General features: G+C 36.9%; 1 protein-coding gene across 2 annotated transcripts in view; it reads right to left on the bottom strand.

Moving 5' to 3' along the window:
- B3GLCT (beta 3-glucosyltransferase) overlaps positions 1-18,671 on the bottom strand; it is a gene marked incomplete at both ends in the record, with an annotated part of 136,215 nt that overhangs the window by 49,915 nt on the left and 67,629 nt on the right. For both annotated transcript variants that reach the window (XM_080719912.1, XM_080719913.1), the window contains 3 exons: positions 4,350-4,419; positions 6,043-6,162; positions 12,011-12,074. In XM_080719912.1, the coding sequence (XP_080576038.1) occupies positions 4,350-4,419; positions 6,043-6,162; positions 12,011-12,074 (254 nt within the window). The remainder of the gene's footprint in view (positions 1-4,349; positions 4,420-6,042; positions 6,163-12,010; positions 12,075-18,671) is intronic.

Raw genomic sequence — 18,671 nt, 5'->3', positions numbered from 1 at the left:
CACCCTAGTCGCAGCTCCCATGGGAAAACTCCCAGCCCGGCACCCCCATGGTCTCACGCAGCCTCGATTAACTTCCTGGGGATGAGACTTTGAGATACAAACCAGTAAAGGAGTAGTGGCGGCTGAGATTACCACAGCCTCGAGATACTGAGCACCCTAAGTGAAGTCGTAGTGACCCAGGGAAGGCACAAAATTCTGAAATCATGGGAAAGAGGAACAACAATAGAGCAATGAATGCCCACAACCCCATATTATCAGAACCTGATAACACGGAAATTTAGAGATCTCCAGAAGATCAAATCAGGAATATAACTGTAGAAATAATACAGGACCTTCGAAAAGAATTTAGAGTCTAAAAGAAATAAAAAATGCAATCATTGAGGTAAAGGCCTCAATTCAAAGTATAAAAAATCTATTAGACCACTGGAGAATGGAATCTCGCTCCTAGAAGTTGATCACTCCAAAAACAAATGCATAATTTCTAACTTAAAAAAAAAATCAAACAGCAGGAATCTGACATTGAAGAAATATGGGCCCATTTTAAGAGAGCTAACCTAAGAATAATTGGAATAGAGGAGGGAAAAGAAGGTGAAACCAAAGGGATCAATAATCTCTTCAAAGAAATATTAGAAAATCTTTCAAATATAGAGCAAGAGGTCGATACACAGGTCCAGGAAACTTATAGAACTCCCTTTAGACAGGATCAGAGAAAATGTTCCCCACGCCACGTAATTGTCAAAATGACCAATCTAGAAGCCAAGGAGAGAATCTTAAAGGCAACAAAAGCAAAAGGCCAAGTGACATTCAGAGGCAAACAAATTATAATCACTCCAGACTTCCCAAAGCAAGTCATGAAAGCCAGAAGGGTTTGGAGTAACATATTCCAAACTCTGAAAGAAAACAACTTCCAGCCAAAAATTTCCTACCCAGCAAAACTATCTATCAAATTAGATGGGGAAATAAGAAGCTTCCATGACAAACAGAAACTGAAGGAATTTGTGTCTTAAAAACCAGCCCTAGAGAAAATACTCAAAGAGATTAACTATAAAGAAGAAATAGGTAATACACACCAGAACCAGAGAAACAAGATTTTCCATCCAGCAGACAACTAAGCAAAGAAGAATAAACAGTATTTCAAATAGAAATAAAATCTTAACATGTTAGGAATTAAAAGTTACCTCTCAATAATCACACTGAATATAAATGGCCTCAATTCCCCAATAAAAAGACATGAAGTGGCAAAATGGATTAAAAACCAGAATCCATCCATCTGCTGCTTACAATAAACACACTTTACAAGAAAAGAGAGTAACAAACTCAAGGTAATGGGCTGGAGCAAGGTAATTCATGTTAACAAATGTGAAGTAGTATTTCACTATAGTTTTTATTTGTATTTCCTTAATGATTAGTTATATTATGATAATGATGTGTGATACTCATGTATTTATTGGTTGTATAAAAATTTTTGGAGATTCATTATTTATTTTAGTCTTACCTATTACTAAATTGTATTGTTTACTTTTATTGTTGCTAATTTTTTGGATTTCTATTTGGAATATTAATATACCTTCAGATATAGCATTTGGAAATATTTTATCCCATTCTATCAGTAACTTTTAACTCTGTTTACATTGTCTTTGGATGTACAATATTTTTATTTTTTAGGAAGTTTGTTTATTCTTTTGTTGCCTGTGCCTTTGAAATCATATCCAAGAAATCACTGCCACTTTCAATGTTGTAAAGTGTTATGACCCAGGTTTTCTTCTAAAAGTTTATAGTCTTAAGATTTACATTTAGGTCTTTTATCTATTTTGAGTTAAGATTTGTATATGGTGTTAGGTAAGGGTCTAATTTTATTTTTTTTTATGTAATTATTATTTTTCAGCAATATTGAGTGAAAAGATTATTATTTCCTCCACCAAATGTTCTTGGAAACCTTGTCAAAAACAACTTGACCATATATGGAAGAATTTATTTCTAGGTTTTTTATGTTACTCCACTGGTTTATATATCTGCCTTTATAGCAGTACTACACTGTTTCAATTATTGTAGCTTTATAAGGTTTGAAATCAGAAACTGTATATCTTCTAGCTTTGTTCTTTTTCGAGATTGTTTTGGGTATTTAGAGTTCATATTTCATATTAGGATAGATTTTTTCTGAAAATATAAATAAATGTATGATAGCTTCACCTTAAAAAAAAAGGAAAAAAAATCCTCTGATAAGAAAGAAAGCAAAAAGAAATATTGATATGTTATCTTTAAGTAATAAAAAGCCTGATATCAGACAAATGAATCTGTTATGTGAGATTATCATTGTTCATTTTGGATAAATTGCTATAATTTAGATGTCAACCACTAAGCCAAGCATGGGAAGGAGAGATGGGAGGGTAATGGTGTGGGGATTGGGTAGGGGCTAACTGGGCGATGTGTGCATGTATGTCTACACAAGTTTTTTTATCCCATTATTATGTATGAATACAGTGTACCAATAAAAAAATTGTTTTAATCATCCTACAAAACCCTTACAGACTACAAAAAGAACTTGTAAAAAGATATTAAATTTAGCCAGGCGTGGTGGCACATACTTTTAATTTCAGAATCTGGGAGGATGAGACCGGAGAATTGCGATTCGTGGAAAGCCTCAGGTACTTAGTGAGGCTCTTTACAACTCAGTGAGACCCTGTTTAAAAATAAAGAATAAAAAATAGGACAGGAGGTATAGCTTGGAAGTGGAATGCCCCTGGGTTCCCTCCCCAGACCCGAAAAAAAAAAGATATTAAATTTAGACTAACTTCATGATAAATGAAAATCTTATTTTAATTGCTATCTTGATTCTTAATAGTATTTTAGGGTTCCTTGTACAATGATACATAGATTTAATCAGATTCAGCAATATTTGAAATTTGTTTATTTGGGGGGATTAGGGATTGAACCAAGGGGCATTCTATCTCAGAGCTATACTCCAAGCCCTACTTTTTAATTGTTTATTTTGAAGCAGAGTCTCAGTAAGTTGCAGAGCGCCTCACTGAGTAGCTGAGGTTGGCCTCGAACTTCCAATCTTTCTTTCTCAGCCTCCCAGGTACTGGAATTACAAGTGTATGCCATCATGCCTGGCTTAGAATGTGTAATTTAACATGACTATTTAAAGAAAATATGAAGGTTCATGGTTAGCATATATCTAAGAGTTTGCTGGTTGATAATTTTAATTGATATTGATGCCTTAGGCAATACTAGAATCCCAAATTATAATATTCTTTATTTGAAAAATATCTTCCCTTTTAAAATATGATTTGTATGTATCATGTTATTACATAAAATATATAAATGAATTTTCCCCATTGTTCCAATCTCATGAAAATGACAGCTGGCTTAGAAATCTCTTCTATATAAATATCATGCCCTGGGTAAAATCAACAGTCTTTTCACAGAAAAAAAATTAAAATAAATGCTTAAATTAGAAAATGCAAAAGACTGTCTAATTTTCAATATCAGAAAAGTGCTGCTTAAAGTGAGGTGTGGAAAGAGGTGTCTATTTATATTTAAGATGAGATGTTTTTTAAGAAAGCATTATCACCATAATTAGCAGAATTCTGTAATAATACCAAGAAAGAAACAAAACAACATTTGAGTACATGCCAGAATTTCCTTAAGAAGGGCCAATGCTTCTAAAGTGGCTTTTTTCTTTTTTTCAATATACCTACTCACAAGTGGTATACCTTTATTAAAAACAATCAATGTGTGCATTTGAAATAAACACAAATAGGACAATTGTTGGCATTCTGCTGCTTTGAAATCCCTTCTGATATTCTTTATACAGTTCAAAGACACAACAGGACATTGTTTTACAAATGGACTGTTATTCCCATATTGTCTACAAGATTGCCACAGCTGAGCTTTTCCATTTCCAATTTAAAATGCTGCTCTGATGGGTATTTAGAAGGTATTTAGAGGAATACCGATCAAATAATCACCTTCACTTCAGCATTGTGTTGTTGTTATCCCCTTTCTTGAATTCAAACTTGATTTGTATTTTATTTTAAAGAAAATTTAAATTTTAAAGTTCAATAAAATCTGGGCATAGTGACACACATTTGTAATCCCACTACTTGGGAGGCTGAGACTGGAGAATGATAGGTTCATGGTCAGCTTCAGCAACTTAGTGAGGTCCTCTGCAAGTCAGTGAGACCCTGTTTCAAATTAAAAAATAAAATCAGGTTGGAGGAGTAGCTCAGAGGTAGAATGTCCCCTGGGTTTTATTCCAAGCGCGCGCGCGCGCACACACACACACACACACACACACACACACACACACACACACGTTCATTAAGATTAAATAAAATGAATCATACTTCTATCACCATGAAATTTCTTGCATGTTTTCACTGCAACAAAAATATCCTCCTTCTTCACTGGCTTTCCCTGAAAAACAAGAATAAGTACATGCATTTATGAGTCAGCATTAACTACATGCCTTATATAGTTAAATCTTGTATGTTCTAGAGTTCAAATAAACTGATGTCAGGGATATCAAACTTATTTCTCCAGTAAAGTTTTAGGGAGAGAGGCAACTATAGCTCAGCCAACAGCACAGTCTCTGAAGTCAGCCAGCTCTGGCTGTGCACCCCCGCTCTGCCATTTATAGACTGTGCACCATGTTAACAAGTCTCTTAAGCTTCCTGAACTTCTGTCTGCTCATTCAGAAAATGGGAATAAAAACCACCCTTAAGACTGATACTCTTACTTTAATTTATTAAGCACATAACCAATGAATGTTAGTTGCCTCTCCTTTCCTTTTCCTAGCTAGAGAAGATGCTGAAAACTATTTTTATATCTTCTTTATGGCTACCCAAGTTCAGGCCAAGGATGCCTGTCTGGTACCAATGATAGGATTACTTCAGATACCTAGAGGGATGATCATACAGATAAAAGGGGGCACAGACAAGGATCTGTCAACAGTGCATAGCCAAGACCACCTTCTGCTTCACGGGGGTGGGTAATCTGACCCCATTATTACCTGTTTTGAGCCTGAAATAACATTCAGTCATGACTCCTTCATCATTTGAGGTTCATTTACAATAACACCTCACCCTTCTGTCATGTCACTCAAGACAGTTGGGGAAGCATTCAAGAGCAGGCAGCCATTAAGTTTAGAAAGACTGCTTTATCCCTCAGTGCACCCTCCCTTATCTGTTAAGATGGCACAAAAAGCCTTCTCTGTATGGCTGACTTGTGAACAGCGCATACCACCTGAGCATATGCGGTGAACCTATTTTTCCCTCATAAGAAAAAGCTTCACAACCTAGTGAGTTTCAGTGTCTTCAGACTCATCCTGGAGGCTAGACTGTGGGTCTGCCATAATAAGTAAATTTCTTCTGGAAGTTCCAGATAGTGTTAGGTGAGCTCTAAAGCAGGATCATAAGCTGAAAGAGTAAGGGTATGGGCCCAGGGAAAAGGCTTAGGTGTCACAGAAAATGTTTAAAATCGCCTTTCTTAGAAATTGAATAAAAATTTCAATCAAGACATGTTGTATCATCAAAAGTAATGACCCAGGCCGGGTATGGTGGCACATGCTTTAATCCCCGTGCTTGGGAGGCGGAGACAGGAGGATCGGGCAGGTTCAAAGCCAGCGGTGCTGGCTTAAGAGACCCTGTTGCCAAATAAAAAAGTATAAAATAGGTCTGGGAGTGTAGCCCGGTGGTAGAAGGGTTTCCAGGAACCCCAGTACCACACACACACACAAAAAGTAATGATCCTGGGCACCCTGATGAGATAGGGTACCAAGCAAGGTACTCGCTCTCTCCCTACTAGCTGGGTGGCCTTCAACAAGTACCTAACTTCGGCTTCTCCAGCCTCATATAGAACACTGGATCACAAGAGTATCTACCTACAAGACTGTTATTACTAGATACATGATATATGGTCTTGGCCTGGCCCTGGGCAAAGGCTGATTTTTCTTTTTTGTATGTAAAGTACTAGGACAATGTTATGCACAGCATGTAAATTTCCCTTTGATTTGCAAGAAGTCTTTCTTCTATTACTTACACAAAGTGGCAGAAAGGAATAGAATGTGGTAGCACAGTGGGAATCCCCACTTTCAGTACAAAACTCAGGCACAGAAGTGAGTGGAGGTCCTCCGCCTTTGTCCCAAATATAGAGGGCAATCTGCAGCAAAACAGGAGACAAGCACTGAGGAAGGAACTCTGCCAGCACCACAAGAAGGTACAACATAGCTCAAGGGGAAAAAGAACATACTTTCCAAGAACAATGTTAGACTGAATCATATCAATTTGCCAATATTTGACAAAATTAGTTTTGTACTTAAAAAATGGTGAAGCCATGTAGATCAATCTGATACTTTATTATCAATAAACAATTAATCATGACATGAATCAATATCGAGGCTTCCAAAGAGTTCCAAAGTCATCAACTAAAGGGAAAATCATATTCTAAAACATAGCAGAGAGAGATGTAAGGAAATAGTGTCAAAGCTTTCGTTTCTTTTTGTTTGTTTGTTTGTTTGTTTGTTTGCGGGTCTAGGAATGGAACCCAGGGGCATTCGACCTCTGAGCTACAGCCCCTGCCTTATTTTTTTTTTTTTATTCTTTATTTTGAAACCGGGTCTCACTGAGTTGCAGAGGGCCTAAGTAGCTGAGGCTGTCCACGAACCACGATCCTCCAGTCTCAGCCTCCCAAATGCTTGGATTAAAAGCGTGGGCCACCACGCCTGGCTTGAAACTTTGGTTTCTTATGAGATAGTAATTACATATCCTGAACAGCCAACTTGCCAAAAACATAGAAACTTTTTGGATAATTATCTTCAAAATCATTTTAAATGTATTGCTACATTGACCCCAAAGAGAGGACCCTAATGAGGAAAACCTGTGGACGTGAGAGCCAGGAAAAGGTACAAAGAGTGTGTTTTGCCCAGTGGCAGTTGGCTGGCCTTTGGAACATTCGTGAAATGCTGAACTTCAGGACTGAAGTGAAGAGTGTGGGGTTGAGGGTCCCCCAAGATGGGACACACTTGGCAGCAACTGTGTCCATAAAAACAAGAGTACCCAGAGAAAAATCACAATAAGTAAAATGAAATGAGATGATGGGTAAGAGCCAACAGACACAATTAAAAAAGAACCAAGAGGCCTCAGATACCGAAATTACCAAACACAGGTTATAAAATTGCTGTTCAATATATTTTTATAAATAAAAAGACTCTAAAACATGAGAAACATTTTTAAATTATACAAAGCAAAGGCAAATTTGAAAAATAACTGAAAAGACTTTCTAGAAATAAAAATATAGTTATTAAAATAAAAATTTTAATGGTTAGTATAAATATATTACATATAGCTGAATAAAAACTAGGAAACTAAAAAAATAAATCCCCTCCCCAGAATTATCTAAAAGGTAGCATAATAAGAAATTGAGATGGAAAGTATAACAGAGAAGGCCATACTTATTGGATAATCTGAAGTTCCAAAAGAAGGAAGCAAAGAGAACAGAGATAGGAAAATAGCTGAAAAGAGGTGGCCCATGCTTGCAATCCCAGTACTTGGGAGGCTGAGACAGGAGGATTGCAGGTTCACAGCCAGCCTCAGCTACTTAGTAAGGCACTGTTTCAAAATAAAAAATAAAACCAAGGTGGGGGTGTAGCTCAGAAGTAGAGGCTCCTGGGTTCAACCCCTAGAGCCACACCCCAAAATAAAAAGACAATGGCTGAGAATTTTCGAACATTGCTAAATATTATAGAAAGGCCCAATGAATCCTAAGTGGGATTAGAGAAAAGGTCTACACTTAGATATATCACAGTGAAACTTCAGAACAACAAAGACAAAAACCCTTAACAGCAAGCAGAAAAATGACAGATCATATACAAAGGAAAACTCTCATCTCAGAACTGATTTCTCAGCACTTCAGCAGTAACAGAAGCCAGGATACAGAGGAACCGCATTACCATGGCAAAGGAAAATGAATGTCAATCTAGAATTGTACAGATGATGTAGCTAATGTTTACATAGGTAATGAGAAAAAATTAAAATAAAGTCAAATTAAATATTTGAAAGGAAAAGAACTAAGAATTACCACATTACTAAAAGGGATTCTAAACAATATACTTGGAGAAGTGTACACATGACTCCAAAAGAAAGGTCTAAAAGGCAAGATGGAATGGAACCCAAGGCCAATGGCAAACCATGGTAAAGGTGATGCCAAGGTCAACTGCACTAAGTAATGAAGACAGCTCAGTTTCAGGATAAAAAACACAAAGAGGATGAACATGATGGACAGCAATAGCAAAAAGGCTGAGAGTGAGATATTGGAGTTAAATTATTTTAAGGCCCTTCCAAATTCTCTGGATTCTGATTAGTTAGCCATTGTTAGGTTACGAATATATGTTAAGCCGGGCATGGTAGTACACATGTGTAATCCCAGCATTCAGGAGGCTGAGACCGGAGGATCATGGTTCGTGGACAGCCTCAGCTACTTAGTGAGGCCCTCAGTAACTCAATGCGACCCGGTTTCAATATAAAGAATAAAAAATTGGGCAGGGGGTATAGCTCGGAGGTCGAATGCCCCTGGGTTCCATCCCCAGACCTGCAAAAAATATATATATACATATATATGTTAAGATATTTTTAATAACCTATAAATACAGACAGAGATTCATGTTCCAAAATAGTAAGAAGGAAAAATATGGGCTAAAAAGAAAAAAGAAGACAAGAGAGTTTTAAAAAGAAAGATATGAGCTGGACATGGTGGCACACACTTGTAATCCTAGTACTTGGGAGGCTAGCAATTTTGAAGCCATCCTCAGCAACTCAGTGAGACCGTGTTTCCAAATAAAACATGAACTGGGTCTAGGGGTATAGTCTGGAGGTAGAAGGCTCCTGGGCTTCATACTCAGTACCACATATGGACATGGGTGTGTGCGTGCGCCCTTGCGCGCGCACGCGCGCGCACACACACACACACACACACACACACAGAAATATATGGAGAAATGGGGAGGGAAATAAAGTAATAGAAGTCAATTCAAATATATACCAAAAAAGTGTCAATTTTCTGTGTGGCTGAAAGATAAAAATTATCAAATCGGGAGTGGGAGAAGCATATCCCCTTTAAAATAGACACTTCTAAAAGATAAGGACACAAAGAGGTTGCAAGAAAAAGATGAAAAATGATTATGAGGCTAAAGAAAGCTAGTGTTGAAATATTCATGTCAACAAAATAAACACTGAGACAAAGGTCATTACTACAAATGATAAATCCACTAAGAAGATGTAACAATTCTAAATCCTCAAGCACAGAATTAACATAGCCCTGGAGTACAAAAAGCAAGAGCTGGCAATTTTGAAAGGTGACATTGTCAAATTCACCATTATTATGGGAAATTTCCATACTGCTCCCTTAATAAATTATAAACCAGGCAGAAAAAAACAAAAATAAAATGAAATAGTCAAGAAATAAAAGAAATGAAACAAAATATCTGAAAAGTATTTATTATAGCTGGGATTTAGAGAATATATACCATGTCTCCACTTATGAAAACTGAAAATGAACTAGGCCTTTTATAAACCTAAAAATATTTCAAATGACTGTGGTGTAGACTACAACAATGCTAAGTTAGACAATGATAACAGAAACAATAACAACGTACACAAATATACTGGGCTGCAATGAAAAATATTTTAAAAGTAGGTCATAGTAGCTGGGCATGGTGGTACACGCTTGTAATCCCAGCGCTTGGGAAGCTGAGACAGGAGGATCACACAGGTTCGAAGTCAGCCTCAGCTACTTAGGCTTTGAGCAATTTAGTGAGACCCTGTTTCCAAATAAATTATAAAATAGGACTGTGGGTGTAGCCGGGAGGTAGAATGCTCCTGGGTTCCATCCCCAGTACTGCCAAAAAAAAAAGTAGGTCACAGTACAAAAAATTTTTTATAGACTCTGTCTTACAAAAACTCTTGGAGATGATTATCATGGCACACATAACAGTATTCATAGAAATAATAATCACAATAGCACAAAAACAAGATCTTCTCAGAAGCCTTCTACAAGAGAAAGAATCAATAAATTGTGTTAAAGCTCTTGTATAAGAGACCACTAGCATAAGTGAAAATAAGTTAGCTGCATGGAGCAACATGACTCAGCCTCAAATAAGAATATCTGTGGTACAATTCTGCTTATATAAAGTAAAAGAGAAGCAAAACTAAATGTTACTCAGAATATATTCATGTATCATATAATGTGAAACAAGGAAAGAGAACTCAAGAATGCTTTTTTTTTTACTGTGACCTACTTTTAAGAAAATCTATTTTTCATTGTGAGCAAAATATATGTGTGTATATTATTACTATGCTTTTGTTATTTATATCTAACACTATTATTATAGTCTATATCATGGTATTTGAAATATTGTTAGGCTTCCTTTATGGCCTCATTCATATTTAGTTTTCATGGAGAAAAGGATGGACATTCTCTAATTTAGGGGTATAATATTCTCTTCATCCTCTATTACCTAAGGAGACCCAATGGGAAGAAGCACACAGAACCCTCACGGTAACTGGTAAGAGTTTTTCTCTTAAATCAAGTGAGCAAAATAGGTATTTTATTAATTGATCTTTATGTCTTTCACATGTTAGAAATGTCCTTTTGTATTTATTCAATGTTTAGCAGATTCTCAATCCTCGGTATCTATTCTAGAGCTAATTTTTGGTTAAATGTATGTAGACAGACCCTAGTTTTATTTTTTATTATTTATTTATTTTTATTTTTGTTGTGGTACTAGGAGTTGAACCCAGAGACATTCTACCCCAGCAACACCTCCCAGCCCTATTTTATTCTTTTATTTTGAAACAAGGTCTCACTAAGATGTGAAAGGCCTTACAAGTTGCTGAGGCTAGCCATGAACCTGTAATTCTCCTGTCTCAGCCTCCCAAGTACTGGGATTACAGACATGTGCTACCACCCCCAGCCTAGATCCTGGTTTTCAATGAGTCATTCTTTCCTTTTCGTAAAAGAGAAGAATAATTTTAATAAGTATATTTTCCTCAAATAAGCTGTTTTATCATGTAAAAACACACAAGAAGTTAAAAGGTCTTAGGTATGCCCTTTTAATTCCTGGAAGGATGTCAGTATCACTGGACTGATTTACCTCAATGTCCTGAGATACAGATTCCTGCAGAGAATAAGTAGCAAGTCTACTTTAGGCAATCAGACAGGCCCACAAATGAAATGCAAAATATAGCATTCCTTAAGGTGGGTGTACGAGGTGCCTCCAACATACCAGTCACAGATATCCACTGCATGCCACAGAACCAGGCATGGCACATCACTCAGAGCTGTCTGATTGGGATATATCATCCTGTTCTACTCTAGAGAGCCAAGTATAACGGACAATAAAGGCAAAAATATTAACCTATTCAGGCTGATGTAAGGAAGTGCCGCAATCAAGGGGCAGCCAGATGCAGAGTCCAGTAAGAGCCTGCTTCCTGGCTCATGGACAGCACCTTTCTCCTGTGTCCTCACACTGGAAAGAGTGAGGGGCTTTAGGGTCTCCTTTCTAAGTGCACTGACTCTAGTTCACTAGGGCTCTGTCCACAAGACCCCAACCATTTCCCAAAGACCATTGCATTGGAGATTAAGTTTCAACATGATTTGGGGGGGGGGATACAAACCTCCAGTCTATAGCAACATATACATAGCCAAAGCAAAGTAATTTTAATGATATTTTTGCATATTTTCAAAAATCCACCTCTGGACCCATCCGCCTACCTCAAAAACAAAGATTCATGAATCATAAGATTAATCTTTTCACTGCTGTTCTACCTACATAACTAAAATGATCTTACAAATTGAAGGACCTAGCTCACTGGAGTACTGTGACATTACTTCAGTGGGTAGAGGGTGGGTATGGGTGTGGGTGTGTGTGTGGGTGAGGAATGCACTGCTAGGGATTACAAAATACACGAATTCTTGATCATTAAAACTTTGAATCAAACAGACTATGACATACCTCATGTTTTAAATCTATCGTAAAATCAGATTTCAAGGATTCACTCTTTAACCTCTTGGCAAGCCTAGAAAATAGATATCATTTGATTACTTTTAACAAAAAGAAGTTTCAAACAAAAATAAATTCTGAAGATTTCCTAAAATATAAAAAGGTAAAAATATAAATTTTAAGATAAAAGCAAGAGTTTAATTTCCTTGAGGGAAAAGACTGAGAATAATGCAATGGTTTATTGAATAGTACATGAACCCAAGACTCATTACAAATATAGCATTCATTATTTCATAAAACACATAACATAAAATAAAATATAATAAATAAAATGACTTAGGAAAGAAAGCCATGAATTATGTTGACTGATAATCTTTATATAAAATGACAGAGATAAAAAGAACTGGCACAAAGAGAAACAAACATTTTTATTTTAAATTCTAATGAATTATTACACATTATTTAGAGAGGGGGAAAAAAGCATGTGGTTTCAGCTTCTTAAAAATCATTATTTTCTAAAAAAAAAAAATGTTTCTTTTCCTCATACAATAAAAACCCAAACTTCCAGTCCACCCTGAGAGTCCCACTGTACCACACCCAGCACCTTAGTGCCACCTGCTATACAGAGGACATGCCTCCTTGCTCTTCCTTCTCTCACTGGCTGTCTATACTCAGAATGTTCTTCTTTAAGATCAAATGAAAAGGTACCTTCTCTGGGAAACCTCCAGACATGCCCATCAGAATGGAAACTTCCTTTGTTTCCAGGGTACAAAGCACAGCTGTGCCTCATGCGTTAATATCTGTCATGTACACACCGCTATTGATGCGACACTCTTTGTCAACAGCACTGTCACCCACCATACATGAACAGAATGAGCAGTAATGGGCTCGCTGGACAAACAAGGGTGATATACTCTTTGATTTCAAGCTGACCACGGTGGATTACACATAACATACCAAGATCACTTTAATAATGTTGGTTCTATATTTGTTTCTAGAGCTAGACACTACCATGAATTTTAATTACAAACCTAAAACGTATTTTAATTACAAATAATAGTGATTTAAAGGAACAATAGTAATATGCTTAAAATATTTTCCTGGGTTTTTTATTTTATCTTATTCTGGTTGGGCCATGAAAGGTTTCTTTAAAAAAAAAATCACTTCTGGCCGGGGGTGGTGGCGCACACTTGTAATCTCAGCATTTGGGAGGCTGAGACAGGAGGTTTGTGGTTCACAGCCAGCCTCAGCTACTACTTAGTGAGGCCCTTTGCAAGAAAAAAAAAAAAAAAAACATCAGGCTGGGGGGATAGCTCAGAGGTAGAATGCCCCTGGGTTCCATCCCCACATCCCCAGTACTGCAAAAAAAAAAAAAAAAAAAAAAAGGGAAAAAAAATCACTTCTTAAAATGCTGGAAGGGTAGCTCAGTGGTAGAGTGCTTGCCTAGCATACACAACACCCTGGGTTTGGTCCCTAACACCAAAAAAAAAGAGGAAGATTTAAAAAAATATTAATTAGCAGAGGGTAGGAAGGGTAGGAGGAAGGGAGGTAGAGAAAAGGATTAGTTAGCAGGTACAAAAGTAAACTTAGGAGGACTGAGTTCTAATGTTCAACAGCACAGTAGAGTGACTAAAATTAAGGACTCTTTACTGCATATTTCAAAACAGAAGAAAAGATTATGAAAGTTTCAAAACAAGAAACTATAAATGCTTAAAGCTATGGATACACCAAATAACCCTGCTATGATTATTGCCCATTGTATACATGTATCAAAATATCATACTATGTCCCATAAATGCATATAATTACATGTAAATTAATTTTTTAATTTTTTATTTTAATTTTTTAAATTTCATTTCTAACTAGAGGAAAGATAAAGAAGGCAGACATAGGTAATAATTTAAGTTTACTTACAAAACATTTGTCTCATGGTTGATACCAATTTATTAGTAGCGGGTAGCAACAAAAGAAGTCGCATGTAATAGTTGTCACAATCCTGTTCGATATATCCCCACAATGTGTCAGCATGAGTGGGCGAGGATTCACTGAGAAACCATATCCTCAGATACAATCATGATATATATTAAGAGGGAAAAATATCTACTCTGGCAAGTGGGATCTGATTCAATTTGAATTCTGCTCAGTTGGAGCCAGTTTGCAGAAATAAACTTTATCAAGGTAACTTTGGATTTTAGATTCGTATCACATGCCTTCAAAATATAATCAAACCCAAAGAGTAAGTATTCATCTCATTCAGATTCCAAAGACAGAAGAAATCACACCCTAGATGACTGCCAGTGACAAAGAAACACAGAGATGATGAGAATCCAAGCAGCCTGTGACTTCCGGGAAGATGGTGACCAAGAAAAGCAGCGTTTAGGAGTCCTGCTAACACTCGATCTCTATCATCACAAAATCAGTGCTTTTCATAGCCAGAAAACAATATTAGCAGAGAAATAAAACATGTAAACACAAGGGACAGAAAAAAGAAGACTAGAAGAACAACAAGAAACGAGAAAAGAAACCAGCACAGCATTGCGGTGCAAAACCAATGTCATCATGCCTCACAGAACCTGGCTCCAGAGAGGAAAGGTAAACAAGGAGCTGAAGTGAGCAGGTGCGGATCATTCAGGTGTAATTCAGCAGTTCTGTCAGCGCAAAAAACGTCTAAAACTCCCAGTGGCCAATCTCATCACGCCTTCCAGGGACTCAGAATAGAGCTTGAAACCAAAAAAGAAATACTCCAGCCTCATGGCCGAGGGCGTAGCAGCGACATCATATTGCCAGCAGCGGCGGTGAGTTCACCACACCCAGGACAGCTCCAGATCAGCCCACACAATAACTGTAAGTGAAATTGCGGCCCCTACAGGAAAAATCCCAGCAACGCACCCCCAGGGACTTGCGCAGCTTTGATAATCTCACTGGGTCTGAGATTTTGGAGTCCAAACTAGTGATGGAGTAGTGGTGGCAAAGATACCACACCCTAGTCACAGTTCTCCATGGGAAAACACCCAGTTTGGCACCCTCACGGTCTCACACAGGCTCAACTAACTCCCTGGGTCTGAGACTTTACAATAGAACCAGTAAAGAAGTGGTGGCTAAGATCACAACAAACTCCAGCTCCAGAGCACCCTAAGTGAAGTTGTGGTGACCCAGGGAAGAACCCAGAGAAGGCACAAACTTCTGAAATAATGGGAAAGAGAAACAACAATAGAGCAATTAACGCCCACAACCCCATAATATCAGAACCTGATAACACAGAAATTCAGAGATCTCCAGAAGATCAAATTAGAAATATAACTGTAGAAATAATACAGGACTTTGGAAAAGAATTAGAGTCAAAAAGAAATAAAGGATACAATCATTGAAGTAAAGGCATCAATTCAAAGTATAAACAATCGATTAGACCACATGGAGAATAGAATCTCGCTCCTAGAAGATGATCACTCCAAAAATGAATGCATAATTTATAATTTAGAAAAAATTTCAGACAGCAGGAATCTGACATTGAAGAAATATGGGCCCATTTTAAGAGAGCTAACCTAAGAATAATTGGAATAGAGGAGGGAAAAGAAGGTGAAACCAAAGGGATCAACAATCTCTTTAAGGAAGTAATAGCAGAAAATTTTCCAAACATAGAGCAAGAGGTCAATACACAGGTCCAGGAAACTTGTAGAACTCCCTTTAGACAGGATCGGAGAAGAGGATCCCCACGCCACATAATATTCAAAATTACTAATGTGGAAGCCAAGGAGAGAATCTTAAAGGCAACAAAAACAAAAGGCCAACTGACATTCAGAGGCAAACCAATTAGAATCACTCCAGATTTCCCAAACCAAGTCATGAAAGCAAAAGGGCATGGAGTAACATATTCCAAACTCTGAAAGAAAACAACTTCCAGCCAAAAATTTCCTACCCAGCAAAACTATCTATCAAATTAGATGGGGAAATAAGAAGCTTCTATGACAAACAGAAACGGAAGGAATTTGTGTCTTCAATACCAGAGCAAGAGGTCGATACACAAGTCCAGGAAACTTATAGAACTCCCTTTAGCCAGGCGTGGTGGCGCACACTTGTAATCCCCGTGCTTGGGAGGCTGAGACAGGAGGATCGCACAGATTCAAAACCAGCCTGAGCTACTTAGTGAGGCTCTCAGCAACTTAGTGAGACCCTGTTTCCAAATAAAATATAAAATAGGTCTGTGAGTGTAGCCCAGAGGTAGAAAGCCCATGGGTTCCACCCCCAGTACCACCAAAAAATACAAAAAACAAAACAAAACAAAAAAAAAATTGAACTCCCTTTAGAAAGGATCAGAGAAAAGGTTCCCCATGCCACATAATTGTCCAAATGACCAATGTAGAAGCCAAGGAGAGATTCTTAAAGGCAACAAAAAAAAAAAAGGCCAAGTGACATTCAGAGGCAAACAAATTATAATCACTCCAGACTTCCCAAACCAAGTCATGAGAGCCAGAAGGGCTTGGAGTAACATATTCCAAACTCTGAAAGAAAACAACTTCCAGCCAAAAATTTCCTACCCAACAAAACTATCTATCAAACTAGATGGGGAAATAAGAAGCTTCCATGACAAACAGAAACTGAAGGAATTTATGTCTTCAAAACCAACACTAGGGAAAATACTCAAAGAGATTAACTACAAATAATAAATAGGTAATATACACCAGAACCAGAGAAACAAGATTTTCCATCCAGCAGACAACTAAGCAAAGAAGAATAAACAGTATTTCAAATAGAAATAAAATCTTAACATGTTAGGAATTAAAAGTTACCTCTCAATAATCACACTGAATATAAATGGCCTCAATTCCCCAATAAAAAGACATGAAGTGGCAAAATGGATTAAAAACCAGAATCCATCCATCTGCTGCTTACAATAAACACACTTTACAAGTAAAGAGAGTAACAAACTCAAGGTAAAGGGCTGGAGCAAGGTAATTCATGTTAAGTCACCATCCTAACAAATGTGAAGTAGTATTTCACTATAGTTTTTATTTGTATTTCCTTAATGATTAGTTATATTATGATAATGATGAGTGATACTCATGTGTTTATTGGTCATATAAAAATCTTTGGAGATATGTATTTTGGTCTGTTGCCTATTTCTAAATTGTACTGTTTGCTTTTATTGTTGCTAATTTTTAGGTTTTATATTTGGAATATTAATATATCTTCAGATATAGCATTTGGAAATATTTCATCCCATTCTATCAGTAACTTTTAACTGTTTACATTGTCTTTGGATGTACAATATTTTTATATTTTTCTATGAAGTTTGATTATCCTTTTGTTGCCTGTGCCTTTGGAGTCATATCCAAGAAATCACTGCCAGTTTTAATGTTGTGAAGTTTACGACCCTGGTTTTCTTTAAAAGTTTATAGTCAAGATTTACATTTAGATCTTTTATCTATTTTGAGTTAATATTTGTAAATGGTGTTAGGTAAGGGCTCAATTTTATTTTTTTTTCATGTAGTTATTATTTTTTAATAATATTTAGTGAAAATATTATTTCCTTCACCAAATGTTCTTGGAAACCTTGTCAAAAATAACTTGACCATATATGGAAGGAAAAAAAAACATATCAAAGTTAATCAGGAAACCAAGCATGGGAATGAAGGAGGGGGAGGGAAGGATTAGGGATTGGGTAGGAACTAACTGGGTGATGTGTGCATGTATATCTCCACAAGTCTTTTTTATCCCATTAAGATGTATGAATACAATGCACCAATAAAACTTTATTTTAAAAAAAAAATCCAAGCAGCCTGTGACAGCCACTGTTAGATGGCTACATCTCAAGCTCCCCTTCCTAACGGAGAATGAGCACCTTTGAATTACCTTGAATGTGTTCTATGGTTTTTTTCAAGTTTCTTTTTCATTCTATTACTGAAATTTCTCCTTTGAGGGAAATATTAGACAGAGGAAAAGTAAAAACTAATTATAGAATTTATTTGAGTAGACAATGATGGATTAGAAAACAAAAAATATATATGCTGATATTTTCTTTGTGGTACTGGGGATGTAACCCAGGGGCATTCTACCTTCGAGTTATACCCCCAGACCTATTTTTTTGTATTCTTTATTTTGAAACAGGGTCTCACTGAGTTGCAAAGGGACTCACTAAGTAGCTGAAGCTGTCTGTGAACTACGATCCTCCTGTCTCAGCCTCCAGAATGCTGGAATTACAAGCGTGGATTACCATGCCTGGCTCCTATGCTGATATTTTTAAGCAGCTGCCTCTTGAAACTCAGGGAGCCTACCAAGCCAAGTCATAGTTACCCCAACATCACAACTGGTGTGTTGGTAAGTTGGTTTTAAGTGCTCAGGTCTAAGTCACTTATCTTTCAAATATATTCAGTCCTGAGATATGCAAGATGTTCACCTAGTTTAAAGGTTACCCCTGAGAGTTCTATGTTCCATTCTCTTTCAGTCAAGCAAGAGAGCTCAATATTTTTCAAATGTTATTTTCAATAACCAACAATCCTAAAAAAAAAAACAATGAGGTCCAGAAATTCTAGTTACTTAGAACAAATGTTCCCTTATTAAATATTCTGACCCTGGCAAATATATCCTTTGATACTCAGCTAGATTGGAGATTATGTGCAAAAGATTTGGGGCTCCTTCGACTCATAAATGGGAAAACTTCCAAGCTGACATTTAT

Source organism: Muscardinus avellanarius (genome assembly GCF_963383645.1).
Source record: "Muscardinus avellanarius genome assembly, chromosome: 2".
NCBI lineage: Eukaryota > Metazoa > Chordata > Mammalia > Rodentia > Gliridae > Muscardinus > Muscardinus avellanarius.
Note: the sequence above shows the minus strand (reverse complement) of the source record. Positions and strands in the feature narration are given on the sequence as shown.